Source organism: Echeneis naucrates, chromosome 16 (assembly GCF_900963305.1).
Source record: "Echeneis naucrates chromosome 16, fEcheNa1.1, whole genome shotgun sequence".
Taxonomy (NCBI): Eukaryota; Metazoa; Chordata; class Actinopteri; order Carangiformes; family Echeneidae; genus Echeneis; species Echeneis naucrates.
In genome coordinates this window covers 2833708-2857958 of record NC_042526.1, presented here as the reverse complement: position 1 = coordinate 2857958, position 24251 = coordinate 2833708, and the positions used below count along the sequence as shown (strand labels likewise).

Sequence of the window (24251 nt, the reverse complement as noted above, 5' to 3'; positions counted from 1 at the left end):
TATTTCTCCTCAGCTGTCTGGAGGGAACGGGGCAGAAACTGGCACTCAGGCGGTTTCACTTCAAATTGGCAGAATCTGTTTCTTGACATCCTCCAGTAATTACATTCTTGGGTCAGTGACTCTTGGATCAATCTCCCCTCGACACCCAAAGTCCACCTGAATTCAGATTCTCGGACACGATATCGAAAGGCAAACAGCTGGCAATGCAATCAGAGCGAAAAAATACAACATAAGCCATGAGGTGGAAGGAAGGAGCTACCTGCCGAGCTCGGAGACCGGACTGAATGGAGGCAACAAAAATATTGTGCTGCAGCGAAGATTCCTGAGAGTAAAGTGACCTCAACTCCTTTTCGACATTTGGAACAAGCAGACTGACTGCAATCATAGTCAGCCTCACCTCCGTCACCTCAGTGAGAGACACATGAAAGCTGCCTGGAATTTGCAAAGAAGTAGTTAAGAACTCATCTCACGAAGTGAGAAACACGATTCTGTAGACTGAAAAGTTCAGCTTCAATCTTGAGCATCAACGGTGAAGGCGAGCTGATATCTGTGATGAAAACCTGATCCAGAGTCCTCAGGAGCTCAGACCGGTTTCAGGGTTTCAGGTCCTCGGGTGGCCCAGCTTGAGCCTGATCGAACTGTGACCTGTGACCTGATCTGACCTGAAAATATTGATCGACAGTCTCCAACCAACCTGATGAAGCTTCAGAGGATCAGCAGAGCGGACTAACCAACAACTGAGGAAGGGCTCTGAGCACTGATGCCAACATACATTTTCCAAAAATCACTAACACAATTTTAGCTTCAAGATGCAAAATAAAAAGCTGTGGAGAAAGTTTAGATAATCTGAATGCTGCCTGAGCGCTCTGTATATCGGGCACAGCTTTATTTCCTTTGTTGGTATTTAGGACTTCTGGCAGTGCTGCTGATCTTTGTGTTTATCTTTGGCTGCCTCTCAGTGCGAGTGCGTGTTTGTCTTAGTTTCTCTGGCAAAAGGCTGAAACCTGAACTGGGTTCTGATATTTCTAGAAAGAAAAGTAATATCTTCTTATGAGCCTGAGCCCCAGAAAGAGAAGGCTGAAGGTATTGGTGTCAAACTGGTTGTGCGCTAGATGAAGTTTTAAATTCAACGTGCCAGTAACACACACACACACACACAGAAAGGATGATTAGTATTAACATGCTGGATGAGAACAGTCGCCTGCATCAACAACACAACAACAAAAAGGAGCACAACAGCAACACCTTCTCTTTGGAGCTCTCGCCTCGCTGAAAATAAATCGATACTCTGAGCTTGCTTGTGTTCGTGCACAGCTGCCTCTCTCTCTCTCTCTCTCTCTCTCTCTCTCTCTCTCTCTCTCTCTCTCTCTCTGGAGTAAGATACGTATCCATACATCCGTTATCAGTCACCGATCAACCTGGTGCACACGTCTTTTTTAACTAAGGGGCGAAGCCTGCCCATCCGGATGCTCAGGATTCGAACCCAGAAGCTTCACTGTGTACACTACAAGGTGGCTCAAAACGGCCTAAAAACTTTGAGGAACTTCTTTGGATATCTGCTCCATGATGTCATCCCATCACTTCTTCACACTTTTAATCTGCACGTTCAATGAAACGTTTGCTGGAGGTTCATCAGTGGGGCGTAGAGCCTCGTCCTGCTGGTGGGGGGGTAACAATTGTTATTAATGAGACCACAGTGTGCCAAGAAAACATTCCCTGCACAGTTACACCCGATCGTCGACACATGGTGGGTTGTATTCCTGAATACTGCTGTCAGATTCCAACCATGACCATCTGCTGCGTCAGTAGAAATTCAAATCTACACCACGCCATCAGGCTCATTTACTGTATTCCCAAGTTTTGTTTTTTTTTTTGTCTCCTGACTCTGATCACCCATCGTTTGTCTTAGTTCTCCTTTCTACCTCACACAGCCCTGAATATAACAACCTATCACTTTAAAGCCACTCTGATCAACACTTACTAATGGAAAAGTTACACAAACCCAGGGAGAGTTGCCATGAACTAGCCTCAGGCCTGTGAATGATTTGAGTACAAACGGCTCTCGTCGGCACGGTAAACAAACAAATCCAGCAATAAACCAGTTGTATGAAATCAGTGTTACATTTAGAATTTGTGCGACCCAAATAAAAACATTTTGACTTTGTTTTTTTTGTGGCGGTGTAACGCCCACTGTAATCCACCATGATTTCCCCTGAGAGAGCAGCGGAGGCAGAGGTGATGATCACTGCCACCCCCTCATCGATTAATCATGACAGATCCTGAAGCTAAGTCATCTCTTGTCATCAACTTAATTAAATTAAATTTTGCTATGTGAATAAGGCTTTTCCCCTTCAGGGGTAACTCCATTAAAAGAGCAAATGAGATTTTCTGTCACGTTGGATATTCTCCACAGAACAAGTGAAGAGCTTCAAAGACGCCCTGGAGTGACGGCCAACCTGTACCGGCGATAATAACGTCAGCCCAAACCCAACTATCCCGTCCACATCGGTGCTTCAAAAACGCTGAGCAGCAGAGGGAGGCATCGCTGAATGGGATGGGAGCGGTGTTCCGCCTGGAAACTCGCAGTGCTTGATCTGCGTCAGTTCAATCCCATTTGATTTCTAATCAGCCACCACTTAAAAAGTTAAGACTCTGTCGGAGCCAGTCCACACTTTAAAGCTTTATCGATTGTTTTGATGGCGGCAGACTGGTATTTGAGTCAATCCTCCTCGTGGGCAGTCCGTCTGGTCGTACCTCTTTCTCAGACGCCTCTACTGCTCTTTCAAGCTGACGGATGCAATTTCTGGAGATGCTTGTTTATAAAAATGTGATGGGCCGAAAATTTAGCGAAATTACAACACACACAGGGCGAGACTTTCCTCTCCACTTACATCACTGCATTTCTTTCATTTTCTTTTTTAGAAAATTTGAGTTTGCTGCCATATTATTGCTTTAAAACGATGATCACAGGAAGATACTGCCCTTTTGGCCTTACTTTACTGCATCGGGCTAAATACACTGATCCTTCCTGTTTTTACTGTTTGAATTAGCAGTTAGAGGAAGTAACGACAGCGTCACCGCTGTGGCCTCCGGTACACGAGTCAAAGCATCCTTGGGGATCATCGGTGTGTGCTGAATGATCTGAATGAACTGAATGATCAGTGAGACTAGAAATCTGCAGTACACTGATGGCTCTGACTCTGTATGGTGCACAAGAGCTAGAGCCATTAAAATGATCACATTCACACTTTTTAATATTTTTTTTGCTTCCTGTGATGAAGACCAGTCAGCTGTCTCTTTCACTGTGCGTGACCTCTCAAGTACTTAAAAGTCGATTTTCTACCACTTTGACTAAGTAAACTGAAGACTCACACACACACAGACACATTTTTATACATAGGAGATGATATTTGGCATTTCTGCACTATCTTGTCCTCAGCTCAGCCGTCAGCTTACCTGTCATTCTGCAGAGGGCAGAGTTGGCTTGAGCTTTTGATTCCCTGCTATTAAGGCAGGAACGCTAGTTAATCAGTTGGTCAGGCAGCCAGTCAGCCAGAGAGCCATCAGGCGGCCAGTTGGTCGGCCGGTGAGCCAGGCAATCCATCAGCCAGATACTCAATCATTCAAGTCAGTCAAGGGCTGTGGTGAGTGGAAGCATGAAGTGAAAACAAAGAAGGTGGAGCTCTGAAGCTCGCTGTGCAAATGCAATTTATACAGCAAATGGGGACGACAGAAAAGACGACATCACAGAATTTGTCTGTACAATTCACCCTCCGGGGCCGTACATTATTCACACGTTATTCTGTGACTTTGTAATGGGAGAACATCGTGCTGAACGCCTTAAATGAGAATTGTTAGTGAACACATTTTGGCCAAAAGAAGCCATTTTATGTCAAACTAGAAGGACCATAATTTAAGAGAGGACACGGATCAGCCACTTGGAGCAGATCGCTCCCCAGGCAGCTTAACACCCGCCCAATCCGTCACCCTTCTGACCTGAAAAACTCAAAGTGTTTACAGGAGGTTAAATGGCTGAAACTCGCCAAGATCTGCCAACATCTGGCTTTTAATGCCAACAAAAAAAAAAGGCTACAATGGGATTTGGACCCAGGTCAAACAGCTTTGCAGAAGACGAAGGTATTTATCGGCTCCGGCGGCCAACAGTGTCGATGTTAACACAACAACCAGGTAAGCCTTTTCAGTTTTCGCTTTCCTCCACTGAGTGACCGACTGAGCCATAGTTTAAAAAAAAAAAAAAAACACACAACCACCTAATGAAGCGTCTCACACGGAGGAGCGCCAACATGGAGGTTTGCACGGCAGCTAGCAGCTCACTTCTCATCCGCTGTGTGTGGAACTGCACGTAATGACGTGTCAGCCTGAACAGAAGCGTCGACTCCACTGACAGTGGACAAAGGGTTAATCGGCTCAGCCGCATTTACAAAGCCAGCGAATGCCTGCTAATATCGGTGGCAGCGAGAACGCTTGCACGCCAATAAATAAATAAATAAATCCAAAATAAAAGTGCCAAATCTGACACAGATTCTTGTTCCTGGCATCACTCAACCCTGATCTGCAGAAAAGCTCCACCACCCAACCTGGAAACGCACAACTCACAATTTTCAGCATGACTCACCTATTTTCAGGGCTGCCATCCACACTCAGTTTAGATTCATAGCCTCTGTTCAGACGCAGACACCCCTATTGACCTGCTAACACCCATCTCAGGGGATTCAAGCACTCGAGACACATTCAGGACACGTTTGTGATTCGATCCCTCAGGCCACAAATGTGTCCAGGGCTACGCTGACGGGCCGTCCACCAGTCTAATTAGTCCAAACATTGGAAATATTTAACTGTTTCAAGAGGCAAAAACTTCATTTCACCGTGGAGCTGTGAGCAGAACATTGATTTGGTCCTTCCCTCCGTACCGCAACACATTCACAGACACTGCATATCTATTTATTTACATATAAACCCGGGAAATGAGGTCCGATCACAGTTGGTCTCTCAGGATGTATGTGATGAAACCTTTTGAGAGCTGACAACTTGTGATCAGGTAAAATTCAAATCTTTATTTGTCCCACAGTGGGGAGATTGCAGTTGCTGTACAAAAGGGAGTCGGGGTAAATGTAGAAGGACGGGAAAAGGAAAAGAAATAGTAAGAAATAAGCTGTTTGTGGATTATATTCAGATGTGGCCTGATTGATCCGTCAAAACGCTCGGGGTGGAGCAGCCTGACTTTAAAAGAGTCCATCCTCATGGTCGATGACAGTTTAGCCATCCCCCTCCTCCGGCTCCAGTTGGCATCAGACAGTACGAGGGCTGGCTCTCCCGCTCAGTCTGTCCAGTTCTCTGATGTGGTCTGGGCCGGAGGCACAGAGGTGACGAAGTTCTGGTTTCATGTCTCAATTTTGATCACATCTGGAAACAAACATGCTCTTGCTGAAGGAGCTCCACGAGCAGCTGCTGCTGCCGATGGTGACACATTCAGGCTCTTTTATTCTCCCATTAAACTAATGACCATTTACAAAATAACTTTTTACTGGACCAACTTATGGCAAGGAGTGCCCATAAAGGCCAATAAAATAACTTTCTAGAGAAGAAAAATGTTTTTCCCGCCTCTCTCTCTCTCTCTCTCTTTGCCCGTCACTCCTCTTGCTCTCCCTCAGGGTCAAGCTCAGTTCAATATTGCAAAGGATCTTCTTATTAATAATTCACAAATACTGACTGCCCACTTCACAGGCAGCGCAGCCTGCCTCTCGTCTGTCTTCTTGTTCGCTTCGCTTGTGAAAACATCTCCTTTCTCCTCACTCCTCGTCCTGGTTCGCTCACCTTGCTGGCCTCTCTCTCTCTGTTTCATCTTCCAGTCTGAATCTCGACACCTTTCATCTTTTTTCTCTACTGTTTATCTTCCTCTATGTTTCTCTGTTCTGCGCTGGCACCTAAACTTTTCCTATTTTTTATTTTCTTTTCATTAAGGAGCTCCATATTCAGTTGTGTTTGCTGTGCAGTTAACAAACCATCACCACTCTGCTGTGGACTTACAATATCAGCAGTCCCTCTGCTACAGTTGTTGGCAAACTTACAGTGAAATCTTCTCAATCGAAAAATTACTATTGCTGTTATGTCAGTGCAACATCTAATCTGCATTAGTGTGCCATGATCATGGCCAGCAACGGCGCTGATGACAGAAATTATTGAACAAGAAGTGTCCTTAACGTAGGTCGTGTGCTCAGACGCACTGAGACGATATCGAGCTGATGTGTAACTTAACTGAAGGTGGTGAGACTGAAATCTCCCAACTCTCCCAGTGTGACCAGGAAAGTCCTGACAGCGTTAATTCTTTTTTAAACGTGAATATTTATAGACTGTTTATTAATAATTTTCACTTCTTGATTTAAACTAATTAAAACACTTCTTTTATTTACTTATTTTGATTAGAGTTCAACACATTTTTAATTCGACTGGTGTTTTTGAAACAGCGGTGCGACCTCAGGTGTCGTGGCTGGAATAATAAACACTTGCAGTGTATCGACAGAGTGCACGAGTTTGATGAATCGTTTGACTTTAGTGTTGAAATTATTGGAGAATTCTCTTTAGCGTTAGCTGAGAACCTAAGACCTAAAAAATGTGATTAAATATGTAACCCTGTTAAAAAAAAGGGTCAATAAATAGTTTAAATATGTTCATGTTTGATAAATTGTGGTTAAAAGTATTAAGAATAATATTTAATGAAAAAGCTTAAAAGATACAAATGTGCACTTTAACATATTTTGTTTTATTTTGAAAAGCCACCGAGTTAAGAAAGAAGTACAGATCGTGAAAATTGTAATTCTGGTAATTAATTGGTTAAGAGCTGGCGAAACAGGAAGTGTATGTATTGTTGTGTGTGAAAAAAAAAAAAAACTTGACAGTTGCGAGAGGAAGAGCGGGAGACTCGAGGAGGAGAAGCGAGGACTGCTGGCGTTCAATGTGGCAGAGTGAGCAAATATGCAGAACACGGACATTGTTTGTAAGAATATCAGGAGATAAGCGGACAGTGAATCTCGTAGTGACTGATATTCAGCGCAACACCGCGTTCCAGTGGAAGGACGAATACTTTGGCAGAGAGTATTCCATGAGGAGCACCGCTAACCGCTAATGCTGCTCGCATTAGCTTAGCTACTTCATTCACGTGCAGCTAGACCAGCTACTCGACTACGGGAGAAGTTAGCCTGCTGTGTGCCGGACCTGTTAAGACAGTCAGCGGTGACGTTCTACCGGGAGTGTGGGAGTCATCTGCAGCCGTCTTGGCAGCAACACGCTGATCCAGACAGGAAGAATAGTCACCATCCGCCCATGCATCAGCAACCCGCTGGTACTGCATACGGGACGAGGACGCCATCACTGCAGTGAGTCTCTTGGCTGTTTTATTTCAGCGCTTTAGCGTGAAACAGCCATTGTGTTTCTGGCTACAACGCACACGAGCATCGCTTCGGGCCTGCATCGTTAATATCCTTTTTTTCAGTTAGTTATAACTGCCGGCTTTAGGTGTGTTATTAATTTCTTATTAATGAGTGCACTCAAAATAAGGTGTTATTTGAATATTTAGAAATTGATAAGTTAAAGGTACAGAAAGGTTTTGAATTGGAGTGTTTATTTTGTGTGTATTTTCATTGTTGAGCGAGCATTTGTGTTTATATTTACATCAGTAAATCTTTAAAATTGACCTTTCTTCTGGTTATTTGTGTTTGACATATTATTGTTGTTTACAAAGTGTTAAAAGGGTACTTACAGGTGGTGAAGAAAATTTAATTATTTCATTTATCTATAGTTTTGAGTAAAATCATTAAAAACTAGTGTAAATACATTCGATGAGTAGATGAAAGTGGTTTGTATCATAGTATAAATAGATATTAGTTGGCCAATATTAAATTACAGTATACTTCTCATTTGGTATTAGTTAACCTTAAAGAAAGAGATTTCTAAACTGTAAGAACTTGGGAAGCGTACCTCATAAACATAGACAGGCCGTCTAGAGGGCGCTACATAAATGGAGGCACCGCTGGGATTGTGGGTTAATTAATGCTGAAATTGGTGATTAGTGACTGTAAATTTCATAGTGTGTGAACTATTTAACTAAAAAAAAAAAAAAAAAAAACCCCAAAATAATATATAGTGATATCTAACTAATAGCAGCTTAAGTGTCACAATGTACAGGAACAAGCTGAAGAACTGGTGTCGGGGTGAAAACCTGGAGGAGAGCCATGCCTTACTGACCATCGTTCCTGAGAAAACAGAAACAGCTCACATAGTAGAGACATTGGAAACTGTTAAGTGCCTGGGACGGGTACGAGTGAGAGGAAGAATGTTAAACGAAACTACAAATGAAGTGCTGGTGCTTTGCGAGTGCAAAGAGGAATTGACTGATGCAGACGTCCCAAGTGAAGTTTTGAGCTCAGATGGACAGACTGCATGGAAAATATTCACGACAACTCAGAGCTCAGACCCTGATTTGGATTTTAACCATAAACTGTATGCTCTTCTACAAGCAGAAGGAAAGTCTACAGAGGATGTGCAAGCCTTGTTGACCCCGCACATACCTTCATCTACAGAAGCCATCCTTCGTGCTGTGGGTGATCTGTTTGATAAAACTGTCAAGCCCTCAGCAGAAAGTGGAGGATACCGCCGCCTGCGGATCTTTTCCGGTATTGTGCCTATACCAGCAGGAGAGGAACAATTCGACCACTGGTTAGAGCAAGCTTACCTGATGGTTGAAGAGAGTGAGGGCTCTGCAAAAGATAAGAGGAGAAAGATAATGGAGAGTTTAAAGGGACCAGCTCTGGAAGTGATAAAAGCAGTGCGTCTCTCCAATCCGGACATTGCCCCTGACAAGTGCTTGGAGGCTCTGGAAAACGCCTTTGGATTAGCAGAATCTGGAGACGATTTGTATTTCACATTCAGAATGCAGCAGCAGCAACCAGGTGAGAAGCTATCTGATTTCCTCAGGAGATTAGAACGTTGCCTGTCCAAAGTGGTACAACGAGGTGGTCTCACTCCCCTAGCCATGGATGGTGCACGGCTTGAACAGCTTCTGAGGGGTGCAGTTAATGCCGATCTGATGTTAATTCAACTGCGACTGAGGGAAAGAAGGGCTAATCCACCAACTTTCCTCGAGCTCCTGAAAGAAATTCGTACAGAGGAAGAATATGAATCTTCTCGAGCAAAGCTGAACCATTCAGTGTATACAGTTCATGCCAAGCATCAAGAAGAAAACAAACACTCAGAGATACAGACTTTGAGAGCTGAAATTAAAGAAGTGAAATCAATGTTTGCTGCGCTCTCTACACAGGACAAAGAGACACAAAATGAGAAATTTCCGACTAAAGTGAGAAATGCCCCAGAGACTAATGCTGATCCAGAAGTGATAGCTCTGAGGAAACAACTGAAACAGTTACAACAAAAGGTGAACTCCAGATTACCTCAACCATCTACACCTTCTCCCACAGTGATGACTGTAAACACCCAAAACAGACAAGGGGCTGAGACAGAAGAGCGTTTCTGCTATCGCTGTGGTGAAAATGGACACATGGCAGGGAAGTGCAGAAACCCTGAGAACCAAAGCAAAGTGATCCAAAGACTCATTCAAGCTCTTAAAAAAGCAAAGACCCATACCTCTCAACCTACTACTGATGCCCCCTCACCCACAACTGACTGTACTGTGAGGAGAAGTGTAGTAGATCAGCTTGCCCCAACAGGTATACCAGAGGGTCTAATAGGGCCACCATCTTTGGAGCCCCTGAAAGTTAATGGACATTTGTGTGATGCATTACTCGACAGTGGCTCAAGAGTTAGCATCATCTTTGAATCCTGGTACAGGAGACATCTTGCTGATACTCCTATTCGCCCCGTAAGTGATCTTAACATTTGGGGTTTAAGTGACTCTGATTACCCTTACCTTGGTTACGTAGCAGTGGAACTAGAGTTTCCCAAAAAGGTAGCGGGTACCCCAACAGCCCTGTCAGCCCTGGCTCTCATTTGCCCCGATCCACCTGGTCCTGATCAGACACCTGTAATTCTCGGGACCAATACCAAGGCTAACCTATCCAAGCGGCTAGCCCAGCTGCGTGACGATAGAGTTCAAGGTACTGTAGCTCACACCTTTGGCATACAGAACACTTCCCCAGAAACCGTGAAAGATAAAGCCATAGACTTGTTAAATGAAGAGGATGATGAAATAGGTTGTGTAAAGTTGGAGGGTCGAAGCTCACTTGTCCTACCTGCAGGTAGCAGCAGTAAAGTAGTCTGCAAACTGGTGCTTAGAAAGTCCCTGCCAGATGACATCTTGATAGTAGAGGCCTCCAGTACAGCTACTCTCCCATCAGGCGTCATGCTCCAACCTATGGCAATACCTAGTAAGGCTGTGGACATTAACCGGCTGACAGTTGTGGTTCATAATGAATCGCAGAAAGAAGTGACCATTCCTGCCGGTGCTGTCCTGGGTCACCTGTGTGTAGCTGATGTGGTTACCACAGTGCCGAAACAGAAGCAAGAGACAGAGGATGCTTTTGATGTCAGCATGATCAACTTTGGTGAGTCACCTGTCCCTGAACCATGGAAAGCAAGTCTCAGACAAAAACTGTCTGAAAGAGCCGATGTATTCTCCCTCCATGAACTGGATGTGGGACTCGCCAAAGAAGTGGAACACACGATCCGCTTATCTGATTCACGACCCTTTCGTGAACGCTCCAGACGCATCGCCCCAGCGGATATCGACGACGTGAGGCGTCATATCCAAAAGTTACTAGCATCAGGCATCATCAAAGAGTCCAGAAGTCCATATGCATCGCCCATAGTGGTTGTGAGGAAAAAGAATGGGGATGTAAGGATGTGCATTGACTACCGCACACTCAACAGCCGCACTGTCCCAGACCAATACACTACCCCACGCATCGATGAGGCTCTTGACTGCCTGTCGGGTAGTAAATGGTTCTCAGTGATTGACTTAAGAAGTGGTTACTATCAAATAACCATGAAAGAAGAGGATAAAGAAAAGACTGCCTTTATCTGCCCTCTCGGGTTCTACCAGTTCGAGAGGATGCCTCAAGGTATAACTGGAGCTCCTGCAACCTTCCAGCGCCTCATGGAGAGAGCAGTTGGAGACATGAACATGCTCCAAGTAATAGTCTATCTGGATGATCTGATCATATTTGGAAAGACTCTGGCAGAACATGAAGAGAGACTATTAAAGGTTCTGGACAGACTCAGAGAGGTAGGCCTCAAGATTTCACTTGACAAATGTCAGTTTTGCCAAACAAAGGTCAAGTATGTGGGTCATATTGTGACTGCTGAGGGTGTTGCTGCTGACCCTGCAAAAATCGAAGCTGTGACCACTTGGCCTCAACCTTACAATCTCAAGACCCTACGATCCTTTTTGGGTTTTTGTGGTTATTATAGACGATTTATCCACAACTACTCCTCCATCGTCCGCTCTTTGACTGACCTGACTAAAGGTTATGGTCCCCCTCAGCGTAGCAAAAAGCCAGTAAAAGGGAAAAGAGATGTTTATTTGGATGAGAAGGAACCGTTTGGAGACAGGTGGGACGAGTCATGCACTGAAGCCTTTGAGAAAATCAAACAGTGTTTGACAAATGCCCCTGTGCTCGCCTTTGCAGACCCTGACAAGCCCTACACACTGCATGTCGATGCTAGCCTTACAGGGCTGGGAGCTGTGCTTTATCAGGCATATCCAGAAGGGTTGCGACCAGTGGCGTTCGCAAGCAGAAAACTGAGCTCGTCAGAGAAAAACTACGCCATCCATCAGTTAGAGTTTCTGTCGCTGAAATGGGCAGTTGTGGAGAAATTTCATGACTATCTCTACGGAGCCCACTTTACTGTGCGTACAGATAACAACCCTCTAACTTATGTCCTGACAACAGCAAAGCTCAACGCCACAGGACATCGATGGCTGTCGGACTTGTCAGTGTACGATTTTGACATTATCTACAGGCCAGGTAGAAATAACATTGATGCTGATCTGTTGTCACGCATAGAGGCAAGAGATGAGGAGACGGAATGGCAGAGCATCTCGCAGGCTGGAGTCAAGTCAATCTGCCAGCGAGTCGGTGTTCTGGGCCCATCGGCAGACTTCCCCAAGTATGCTGAACAGCTTGGAGCTCCACCTGACTGCATTCCTGATGTGTATGCTTACCCCACACGTCTTCAGCTTACCTCGCTGGAACAAATGTCCAAGCAAGACTTGATGGCAGCCCAAACCCAAGACAGCTTGATAGCACCCACCATACAAGCTATAAAGTGTGGCAAGTGGAAAGAAAATCCAGAGTTACTCCCTATGAAAAGAGAGATGAGTAAGCTAGTCATGACTGACGGGTTACTACATCGAGTGAGCACATGCCACACAGGAAAAAAGACACAGCAGCTAGTGCTACCTGCCAAGTTCAAAGCAGTAGTACTCAAAGCCATGCACGATGACCTTGGTCATTTAGGAGTGGACAGAGTCACTGACATGATCAGGAGCCGATTCTTCTGGCCAAAGATGTCAGTTGATGTAGAGCAATATGTGAAAAACTGCGGAGAGTGTGTGCTCAGGAAGACTCCGTGTCAAAGAGCTGCACCGTTACATCAGATAGTGAGCTCTGGACCAATGGACCTCGTCTGTATTGACTTCCTGTCTATGGAACCAGATTCAAGAGGAGTGAGTAATGTGCTTGTCATAACTGACCATTTTACGAGATACGCCCAAGCTTTCCCCACTCTCAATCAAAAAGCTCTCACCGTGGCGAAAGTCTTAGTGGAAAAGTACTTTGTACATTATGGCTTGCCATCTCGTATTCACTCTGATCAAGGCAGAGACTTTGAGTCTCGACTCATTAAAGAGCTGCTAAAGATACTGGGAATACAGAAGTCAAGGACCACCCCTTACCACCCCCAGGGTGATCCCCAACCTGAACGTTTCAACAGAACTCTGTTGTCCATGTTGGCCACACTCAACCAAGAGAAGAAGCGGCAATGGAGTCAGCATGTTGTGCACCTGGTGCATGCATACAATAGCACCAAGTGTGATGCCACGGGATACTCTCCATATATGCTGATGTTTGGCCGGGAGGCCCGACTCCCACTGGATGTATGCTTTGGGACATGCCCAGATGGCAAAGCTGAACAACCACATTCTGCATATGTTGCCAAACTGAAAGAAGATTTGCAGACAGCCTATAACTTGGCCACAGAGGTCTCTAACAAGAGACACCAGCAAAATAAAAAGGCATACGACAAGAGACTTAGGTTCCACAAACTAGAACCTGGCGACAGAGTATTGCTGAAAAACCTTGGATTGAAGGGAAAACACAAACTGGAAAATCGCTGGTACAATGTCCCTTATCTTGTAGTGGACAAGTTGCCAAACTTGCCTGTTTACAGAGTAAAGCCACTAAATGTCAAAGGGAAGGCCAAAACATTGCACAGAGATAATCTCCTTCCTATAGGAGATAGAGTGAGGATACCAGTGCAAGAGGAAATGGAGAATGTTCCAAGGAGACCTGTGACTCGAAGTCGTGTTCCCATCCGACACCAAAGAAACTCCACAAATCACACTGTACAAAGAGAAAGTAATACCTTGAGTGATTCTTCGGATCTGGAGTGTGAATGGCCGACCAAACCTTACAGGGAGTTAATGGGAAATCTCATCCGAAGGAGAGAAAGATATAGTGCTGGAGGATCAGAGCAGTTGGAAGTCCTCAGTCCTTCAGAAGAAAGTCACTCAGAGAGAGACCACACCCCTGTAGAGCATGTTCGAGATGTTCCTCAAGAAACCGACTCTGAGTCAGGACCACTCTCCAGTGAAGAAGAACAAGAAGAACTACCCTCGAGCTGTTCTAATGTACATGTGACACCAAAGCCAAGTAGGCCAAAAAGATCATTGAAACCAGTTGTAAGACTTACTTATGATGAGCCAGGAAAGGCTAAAGATCAACCCATTACTATTGTACATAGAGGGGTTACTATAAAAATTGGTAAGCACTAAGCTGGGTCTACATAAATTTATCCTTGATACTTTGTGTATAAACTTAAGTTAAGTTTTGTAATCTGATGAGGACATCAGACGTTTAAAGGGGGGAGGGTGTAACCCTGTTAAAAAAAAGGGTCAATAAATAGTTTAAATATGTTCATGTTTGATAAATTGTGGTTAAAAGTATTAAGAATAATATTTAATGAAAAAGCTTAAAAGATACAAATGTGCACTTTAACATATTTTGTTTTATTTTGAAAAGCCACCGAGTTAAGAAAGAAGTACAGATCGTGAAAATTGTAATTCTGGTAATTAATTGGTTAAGAGCTGGCGAAACAGGAAGTGTATGTATTGTTGTGTGTGAAAAAAAAAAAAAACTTGACAGTTGCGAGAGGAAGAGCGGGAGACTCGAGGAGGAGAAGCGAGGACTGCTGGCGTTCAATGTGGCAGAGTGAGCAAATATGCAGAACACGGACATTGTTTGTAAGAATATCAGGAGATAAGCGGACAGTGAATCTCGTAGTGACTGATATTCAGCGCAACACCGCGTTCCAGTGGAAGGACGAATACTTTGGCAGAGAGTATTCCATGAGGAGCACCGCTAACCGCTAATGCTGCTCGCATTAGCTTAGCTACTTCATTCACGTGCAGCTAGACCAGCTACTCGACTACGGGAGAAGTTAGCCTGCTGTGTGCCGGACCTGTTAAGACAGTCAGCGGTGACGTTCTACCGGGAGTGTGGGAGTCATCTGCAGCCGTCTTGGCAGCAACACGCTGATCCAGACAGGAAGAATAGTCACCATCCGCCCATGCATCAGCAACCCGCTGGTACTGCATACGGGACGAGGACGCCATCACTGCAGTGAGTCTCTTGGCTGTTTTATTTCAGCGCTTTAGCGTGAAACAGCCATTGTGTTTCTGGCTACAACGCACACGAGCATCGCTTCGGGCCTGCATCGTTAATATCCTTTTTTTCAGTTAGTTATAACTGCCGGCTTTAGGTGTGTTATTAATTTCTTATTAATGAGTGCACTCAAAATAAGGTGTTATTTGAATATTTAGAAATTGATAAGTTAAAGGTACAGAAAGGTTTTGAATTGGAGTGTTTATTTTGTGTGTATTTTCATTGTTGAGCGAGCATTTGTGTTTATATTTACATCAGTAAATCTTTAAAATTGACCTTTCTTCTGGTTATTTGTGTTTGACATATTATTGTTGTTTACAAAGTGTTAAAAGGGTACTTACAGGTGGTGAAGAAAATTTAATTATTTCATTTATCTATAGTTTTGAGTAAAATCATTAAAAACTAGTGTAAATACATTCGATGAGTAGATGAAAGTGGTTTGTATCATAGTATAAATAGATATTAGTTGGCCAATATTAAATTACAGTATACTTCTCATTTGGTATTAGTTAACCTTAAAGAAAGAGATTTCTAAACTGTAAGAACTTGGGAAGCGTACCTCATAAACATAGACAGGCCGTCTAGAGGGCGCTACAAATATTAAACTCGCTTTGACTTATTTTACTTTGCCCTCCCTCATGAATCCATCACACAGCTAATTTTTCCTACTAGAAAAGCCCGGAGTTTAATCTCAGGCCTTATTGGACTTCTGTACTTTTCACTTTTGATGCAGAAATAGTAGCTCTCTTTTTTGAGATGTGCCTAATGGGTTTCATCCCTTTTGACTCCTGACATCAGTTAGAGGTGAGATTTCTGATTCTGGCTGGTGCTAATTGGAGGCAGATTCCCCTGCCAGTGAGCCCAGCAGCTACAGAGGCCAAGGAAACCAGGGAGTCGGAATACGGGGAGGTATTGTTCTCTGAGGCGCCGATGTTATTTAAATTTAATATTTAAATAGGCTCCTTATTCGATCTGAACAGCGCACACACACACGCCGACCGGAGATGCCCAGGGCATCAAATTCAGTAGTGTCTTCTTTTTACTAATTATCCAGCTCCCTCTACTTATCTGTCACATACAGGACAACACTAAAAGTGTTCAGATTAAAAATGAGACACGAGTCAGAAACTGTGGATGTGTGAAAGCTCATTATCCAACCCGAGTAGATGTGTTTTTGAATGCAATAATGGAAGAATGATCTGTGCTTTGACAAAACCAGAAGATGTTCCTGCGACAATCAGAAACAAAGTGGAGAGGTGGATTTAAGAGGAAGACACACTGAAAGACGGGAAGCTGCCAGACATACAGGATGTCAATGAGCAAAACCAGCGAGAGCAAAGGCTGCATTTTAATGGAAGACCCGAAATGGGCGAGACATGGACACAGCAGGAGTGTGTTACATCTCATCGCATCCCCCTCTGCGCCCGTATCCTACCTGAGAGAACATCCAGGTGAGCTTCATGTGCTTGGTGGCGGCGTAGCTGCACTCCAGGAGCCGCGGTTTGCTGTTCACGTCCACCAGACACTTGTTGTCGTCGTCGTCGATCGTCGGGCTGAGCACCCCCAGGTGAAGCTGCTGGGAGCTGGTGTAGTAGACGTTCTGCTGGGAAACAAAGAGGGGGGGGGGGTTAAGCACCTTCATTTAACCAAACCAACAGAGCACCCTCCTCAGGTCAGCAACGATACTCCAACCCGTCGGCAAACCTCAACCGTAAAATACACCCAACAGCAGCAGGTGTGACACCAAACTTTGTCAAACTGTCATTAATAATAGAGACAATACAGAATAATTTCCTCCGTGAAAGAAGTAGTTCACTGTTGGTCCACTTCATCATCTCCCTCTGACGTGGCTGATGACCACTAAATGTTGCCTAGCAACAAAATCTCTCGGTCAAAATGACTTTGGGCAAAATTATACTGAACTCAATACTGTTAAGAAACTGAAAGTGCGAGTATGAGTATCGCGGGCAAAAGAAACATTTTATCACACTGCACCTTTGTACATGCTTTAGATTATAGTCGCAGTGAGTTTGAAAGCTCTGTAAACTTTCTTTCACCTCACCTGTAAAATGTCTCATTATAACATCCTGACTGATGCTATCGAGAGAAATAAATAAGCCGTCATAATTGATCTAATTAAAAAGCAAAAGACATAAAATGGGAAGAGAATATTCAGCTCTGGAGAGCTGTAGAGAGGTCAGGGATAGTAATACAATTTATTATTTATTTCCTTTCTCTTTTTTTATTGTATCCATTATTTATCTTATCTGTCTATTTAGTTACTGTTGTTATTCTTTTACTTTGATATTTACTAAGTTCATTAGGAATAAGTTGTACTGATTCTGCATAATTGAAAATTACAAAATAAAGTAAAAAAAAAAAAAAGAAAAGAAATGTAGATACAACAGTTAAATATTAGCTGAAGAAATTTTGCTTCCTAAAAATGACACATGATAATGAATGCAAATGTTGGCCCAGTTTTGAAGCTTGTTAAAAAAAAAAAAAAAAATCTAGCAAGGTGAAAAAAAAAAAAAAACTTGAGCAGCTTGAAAATAAGACGTTTTCCCCGAGTCGGATGGAAAACAAAAAGAATATGAGTCAAAGAATCACTGACAGCCTGACATGAGTGAAGCAAATGAGAAGGATCAAGGTTGATATGAAATCAACACAAGTATAAATAAAAAATGTTGAGATCAAGGTGCCACGGAAGTGCAAGCACACAGCCAGCGATGCTCAGAACAAATGGAAACACTGGTTGTGTGCTCGGCTTTTTTTTGTTTGTGGAAGCTCTGAGGATGTAATTGATTAGAATGATGACTGTGTTGCAGGAACAGGACATATCTAGATAGGAGCCATTATCACACTTTGAAGCCACTGCAGGGCTTTTGGTTAAAAACACCTCAAGACTGACAACACCGGAGACCGGTGGCATGCGTGTGCGTGCATTAAGTGTCTGAGCGCATCGAGTGTGTGCAAGTGCTGTGTTTTTTTTTCTGTGTATGTGCATGTGCGCTAATATGAGTGATTAGGCTCGCATCCATCAATAGATTGGTGCTCAGCTCCCAACAGACGGCTTAATTGTATCTCCTCTCCTGTCACGGGTCCTTAAAAACCTCTAATAGCAGGATTAGCGCAGACAGACAGCAATCTCCTGACAGATGTGCACATTAACAAGTGTCGACAAAGGACAGCCCGTGAGCTCGGCTGATTTTCCGCCTTTTTAACGTCACCACTGAGCAATGCATGTTGATTTGAGCAAAATCTCTGGGCAGGCAAAACATAATAAAGGAGCACCTTGTTGATCTAATCCCTGTGAGTCACTTCAGATGATTTATTTTTGCCTCAGACTTCAGGCCTGAGGCCTTTCCATCTGAGTTGACAAAAAGCTACTGTCCTGTTGCAATTTCAGCACAAAGAAATGTGTGTTTATGTTGAAATAAAATTCAACAGCCGTGGTGATTATGCAGACAGTACAACATTTGAATTTAAATTTGCACTTAAAAATTTGGGCATAACCTCCAGTTGAAGAGAAACTGCCAAACCATATAAACCAGAAGCAGTAAACTCAGTAAACTGAAGGATAAACAGGGACTAAATGAGGTTAGTGCTGTTGCCCCTCAATAAGATGGCTGAGGCCTTCCTGTGTGGAGCCTCCATGTTTCCTCCCACCGTCCAAAGACATCATGTTTGGGTGAACTGGTGACTAAACTGTCCGTAGGTCTGAGTGGTTGTTGGTCTCTGTCTCTGTGATGGACTGGTCACCTGTCAAGGGTGACCCCGCCCCTCGCCCAGAGCGAGCTCAGATTGGCTCCCGCAGCCCCCGTGACCCAGAAACAGATAAGCGTTAGTAGATGAATTAATGCATGAATGTTTGTCACACGTTTATCTATTCAGTTGCTTACAAAGAGGTTGATCACACAGATTAAGTTGATCTGTGAATAGTCTGGTGTTTCCTGAGGAATAAGAATCATGTCAGCACATAGCAGATAAACCCTGAGGAGCGGTTTTGAAGCTCAGAGCACATCGACTCCACTGAACTTGCAGTTAAACCACATTTGAGACCTGTGTGATGGTTTATGGCCCAAACATCAATGTTCGGTCCCTTCAGGAATGAATCTACAATTTATTTATGCTGTCGAGTTTCTCCAGGAGAGCGAGAGACAGAGGGACTACGTGTGTGGTTATGTATGTGTGGGTGTGTGTTGATCAATGTGTATTTGACCCTGTTATAGAATACATATAACTGATTTACTGCAGTTTCATTTCCGCTGATATGCAGGCAGCATTAATAAATCAAGATATGCCGCGATGTGACAGCAAAGGCGGTGAAGAATAAAACTGTCAGCAGGTAAACAAACACTAACAATGCAGCTTTTTAAATAAAAAAGACTCAACAAATGTATGATGAGGAAAGTCATACATTCAACACTTTAGTTAGACACCAAGGAAACACAGAAACTGTACCGTAAAAATAAAGCTTGATTCCAAAAATATCTCTGATATTTACAGTAAATGTCTTTAGTGAGAGTTTGAGAGCACATATTTCTTCTGCCGTTGTTCTGATGTTAAAATGTCTTCCTGCAATCAGAATACGGAGCTTGCTGATTAAATTTGTCCACAAATGCTCCAATTTCTAAATCATGTCTCAAATTTTCAAGAGGCTGTTGCTCATTTTATAATTTTCTCTTCATTTACAAATCCTTGTGAACCTTGTGAACTTCCTTTAATAATACTTACGACGCAAACATTTGTTTGCTACCTGGAAGCCTTTTTTATTTTTTCTTCAGTGTGAATGTGACTTTGTTCTAATCGATGCTCCCGGTGAGCTCATTACCAACAGCGAGGTATGCAGTCAGTCGGGCTAATCACTGGTGTTTCTCCTCAGCCATCTGCTCTGATGGCACAAAGACAACACAAACAACACACACACAGCTGCAGAGTTGCGACACATATTGAAAAGGATCATCCAGATGAGCAGAAAGAGGAAGGTTAAAAACAGAGAGAGAGCACGATGAGGTTAACTCCAGAAACCCTGAGATTTAGGTACATATAGAGCTCTCTCACACACACACACACACACACACACGCACACGCACACGCACACACGCACACGCAGGCTGTTGGTACTCGTGCTTACGGACAGAAGAGCTTCAAAAGTACATTACTTCATTACTTCTGTAAAACAATGACAGTTTCTATATAATGTCTCCATTTAATAAATCTGCTATAGTCGTATCTCTGTGCAACACACACACACAAAAACACAGACATGCACTTTGTCAAAAGTTTTTTAAGTCTTGTAATTGGTGTAAGTTTTCTTTTGTGTCAAACTGACTCCCTGGTGAAATAACAGTATTTTTAATCATTAACAGACTACCAACTTTCCTGAAAATGATAAATCAATGCCTTCTAAAGTCTCTTTAGCAAGAAAAGCTGCGGATGGAGAAAAGCGCTTACCCTTTCCCAAGTGGCAAATCTGTGTTTCAAAGTTTAATCTTTGATTCAACTTGTTCTGCTAGTTGGTTTCTCTAGCCTGGATGTTTTTCTTTTTTTTCCCCCTCACAGCTTCTTTAAAAACATCCGATTCTGCTACAAGACTTTTGCAGCTTGTTCATTCACTTCTGCCTGAACTTACAACTTCAATATCCTGGTAATTTGGCTTTGTAGGCACCCACACAGGCACACAAATGCACACACACCGCTGAGTCACTACATTTAATCCATCACTGTAATATTTAACAGCACATCACCACAACATGCCTCAGCCTTAATAAAGCAGCGCTACGAGGACACCAACGTCCCCACAAAGCCACAAAATGGGAGCTTCTCTCACACACACACACACACACACACACCATCATCGTGCTTGGGTAAACAGCCTCAGAGGGCCAATTTTCAAACTTCATTGATCCGGCCACAAACCAATCTTCTTTGTGAGGTTACGCCAATATGGAGTCCCAGATCAGATTTCTATTACTTGCTTGGTTTCTACTTGAACTCCTCATCGGTCTGCTGAAGAGATATTCTTTTCCACACGTCCTGCAACTGGCCTGAAACTGGCCCCTGATTCAGCTGCCACACGTCTTATGTGTCTGAGATTGTTTAAGCAGTTCGTTGTGTTCTCATCGGTCAATGAGTCTTGATAGTCTGGCCTCCCCCTCTCACTTCAAATGGGCAGCATTATAGTTAGTTTGTATTCTTCGTGTGTGTCACCCTCATTGTTTTACTGTGCAGCTCCCCGGCTCAGGATTGTAACAGTCCTGTTAATAAGTTATGGCGTTGGTGTAGATGCAAATACACATGGAATTGTAAATCAGCCAACAGTCATGCCAACAGAGAGCCCGAGCATTACACATTTAAATGTAATTACTGGGTTTTAGCTCAGTTCAGCAACAATGGCACAACCATTTGGTGACGACTCTCAAACTCCAGACTTCAAAATGGCAGCTAACACACCAACGGGTGATGTCACCCTGGGTTGCCATTTGGACGTGGCTAATAACTGTCAGTAACGTAGAGCAACAGTAAACATCTGGACATGTTGGCCGAGGCATTTATGGGCGCGCAGCTAGCACGCACGTGGCTACATGCATATGCTCCACACTTTTACTGACACATAAAACATTTATCATCATTTTCTTTCTATTTCCACTGATGCAGGATGTAATGGACTTTTTTTTTTCTTTTAAACACAGACAACATGCCCACTTCCAAAGTAAAACCTTAAATGTTTTGCATGTATGCAAACATGAAACTTTAGCACTTAAGATTTTCTTTTCAGTGAGTTAGCACGCTCAGCATATTCATGACGCGAGGTCGATAGTTGTTATTAACTGGCGCATATAAAGAAGTGTGAGCGATGCTGGAGGGAGTCTACGTCTCTCTCTCTTTATCTATCTGTCTCATCCTCCGCCGTGTTCATTCATCTGTGTCAAGTAGCTGGGGAGGAAATTGAGGAATGCCATGCATCATTGACATTCAGCGCCTCATCAGGTATTCAGAGCCGTCTCCATCCGTTCTGTTGGACACACACAAGAATGAAATGTTTCTCCTCAGAGGGATGAGGACTCGGAGGTAATCTAAAGGATCGGATGAATCAGAATAAAATGATCTGAAGGAGGAATAAGAAAGACTTGGGGGAATAACATTACAAAAGATTCTCCATACGAGAAAAGAATAAGGAATGAAAAGCGATAAAGGCGGCGACAGAAGACCAGAAGAATACTCAAGTCCTTGATGTTGGCTAAGAAATGGCTCCCGCTGGCTTTTGATCTGCATCCTGAGGCTGCTTGTCGCTGACATCTCTTAAACACTGCAACTTTTTGGGCATCCGCCGCCCAGATCTGAGCGGAGTCTAACACCTCCGATGGCTGGAAACAGATTTGGCGTGACATTTCTGAGTCACTTTGCCTAAGTGCAGCTACTGAGGCCTGCAATTTCATCAGGCTAAAGCAAGGAGCGGCTGTTTACGTGCGAATATGTGTGAAGATATCCATTAACGGCAAAGATTATGGATTTATCCATTAGGGTTCACTAATCCCTCTCTGATTACTACTGCAAGAACAGGACAGATAATAACTTCAGTTTCATTTCAGTGCAGTGTAATGCTTATATATTCACCTCCAAGTCTAAAAGCCAAATATCTTAAGAGTCTATAAAGTGCTTAGTCCCTCTTGCTGTGTAACGATATTCTGCTATGATCTTGACTTATCCCGGTAAAGCCCCAAAAAACCCCTGTTATACTGAGACGTATCGCACCGCAGTGGGTAAATTACAGCTCGCTAGAAGTCATTTTCATTTTTGCTAAGCTGAAATTCACCCATAAATGTGAGCGGACAAATGATCTCTTCACTTGCTCTGCTGTTTAACACCTCAAAATACCTGTTGTGGGGTAAATACGTGCTCACACTGTGGAGAAACAAAAGCTCAATTTAGGACTTGCTTGTGTTAAAATATGATTTTTTTTTTTTTTTTTTATTATTGGCAAAAAATCAATGTTGCATTGTGAGGTGTAAAACTTGCCCACAGGCCGAACTTCTGGCAGTTTTGGCTGCGACTTCTCACAAAGAATCCTGCAAACTTTATGTCTAATAAAAGTGAAAATAGCACCCTCAGAATTGAGCTTTTCATTGTGTTGCTTTTAATTGCCGTGTCTTTGCCTATTTCCTGTGTTCACAGACGGCGAGGGAGATAAATAACTTTACTAATGTTTATGCCGTGACAGAGAATACAGGAAAGGCAAACAGACGGGAGATACATCAAAATGCCAGCACAGCTGTTTCAAGTAGCTGCTGCTGTATTTATGAGTGTGACCCAGAAAGAAAGTTGAATGTTTCTGACATCCTGACTCCGGTCAAATCCATTAACTTTTCCGACAATGGACGGCGAAGCTCGCCATATCCTCAGAAAGCTCCTCTCAATGCCAAGCTCAGCGTGTAGCGTCCAGTCCTGATTATAGAAACTTCTTAAACGGCAGCTGGGATATAAAGCCCGCAGTTAAACATGATTTAAATTTTTAATTTTCTCAACTGACAGAGGTTTTCACACCAGCATGCTGTTTAAAATCTTTTCAACGCCTCATTACAGGGAAAATAAGTTCAGCCTTAGCCGCCTGTTAAATTAAAGGACCTTAAATCTGGAGTGGGCTGATAGAGTTTTTGATCACTGACTGCTTTTAGATGGTTCAGCTGCAGGAATAAATAGCAGCGTCATTATAATGTGGTGATTTTTTTTTTTTTTTCCCCATTTTGCAAGCATTTTCTGCTATAGCTGTGCTTTAATTAACAAACTTACTCACTGGAAATATGACCTCTTGTGTGAATTACAGACCCATGTGGCTCCACATTACAGATGTCTCAATATGCAGAGACTGACCACATTTTCCAAAAGCTGCTGAAAGAGTCCAATATTTAGGCGCAAACAATGGATCAAGTGACCATGTGTGAGGTGAAATTATTCCCACCACCACGCAGTTCCTTTTAGGTTTACGTGGCATTTTTAATCTCATTGCTTTGGTTTTTCTGGTCGAAAAATCTGCTCTCATTGACATTATTTTCTTTTTAGCCAAAATGTTGTGTTAAACCAGCTGTACCCCACCAAACATCAGACAGTAGCCAGTGAGTATGGTGAAACACTTATAGACAGATATTTCTGCAGAGGAGCCCAAAAACAGACCTGAAAGCTGATATCCTTTAATTCATCAGAGACACAACAATGTGCTAAAAAAAAATAAAAAAAATCCCATTAATGCAGAGTCAACAGTGCTGATCGTAACATCCTGATGGGTATTTATTTATTACTCCTGGGAAAATTAGCTTGGAAAGTGGCTGTCAAAAATAC

General features: G+C 43.2%; 1 protein-coding gene across 2 annotated transcripts in view; it reads right to left on the bottom strand.

Moving 5' to 3' along the window:
* Positions 1-24251, bottom strand: part of LOC115056867 (polypeptide N-acetylgalactosaminyltransferase 18-like) — a 114233-nt gene that overhangs the window by 3465 nt on the left and 86517 nt on the right. For both annotated transcript variants that reach the window (XM_029523633.1, XM_029523634.1), the window contains one exon: positions 16348-16512. In XM_029523633.1, the coding sequence (XP_029379493.1) occupies positions 16348-16512 (165 nt within the window). The remainder of the gene's footprint in view (positions 1-16347; positions 16513-24251) is intronic.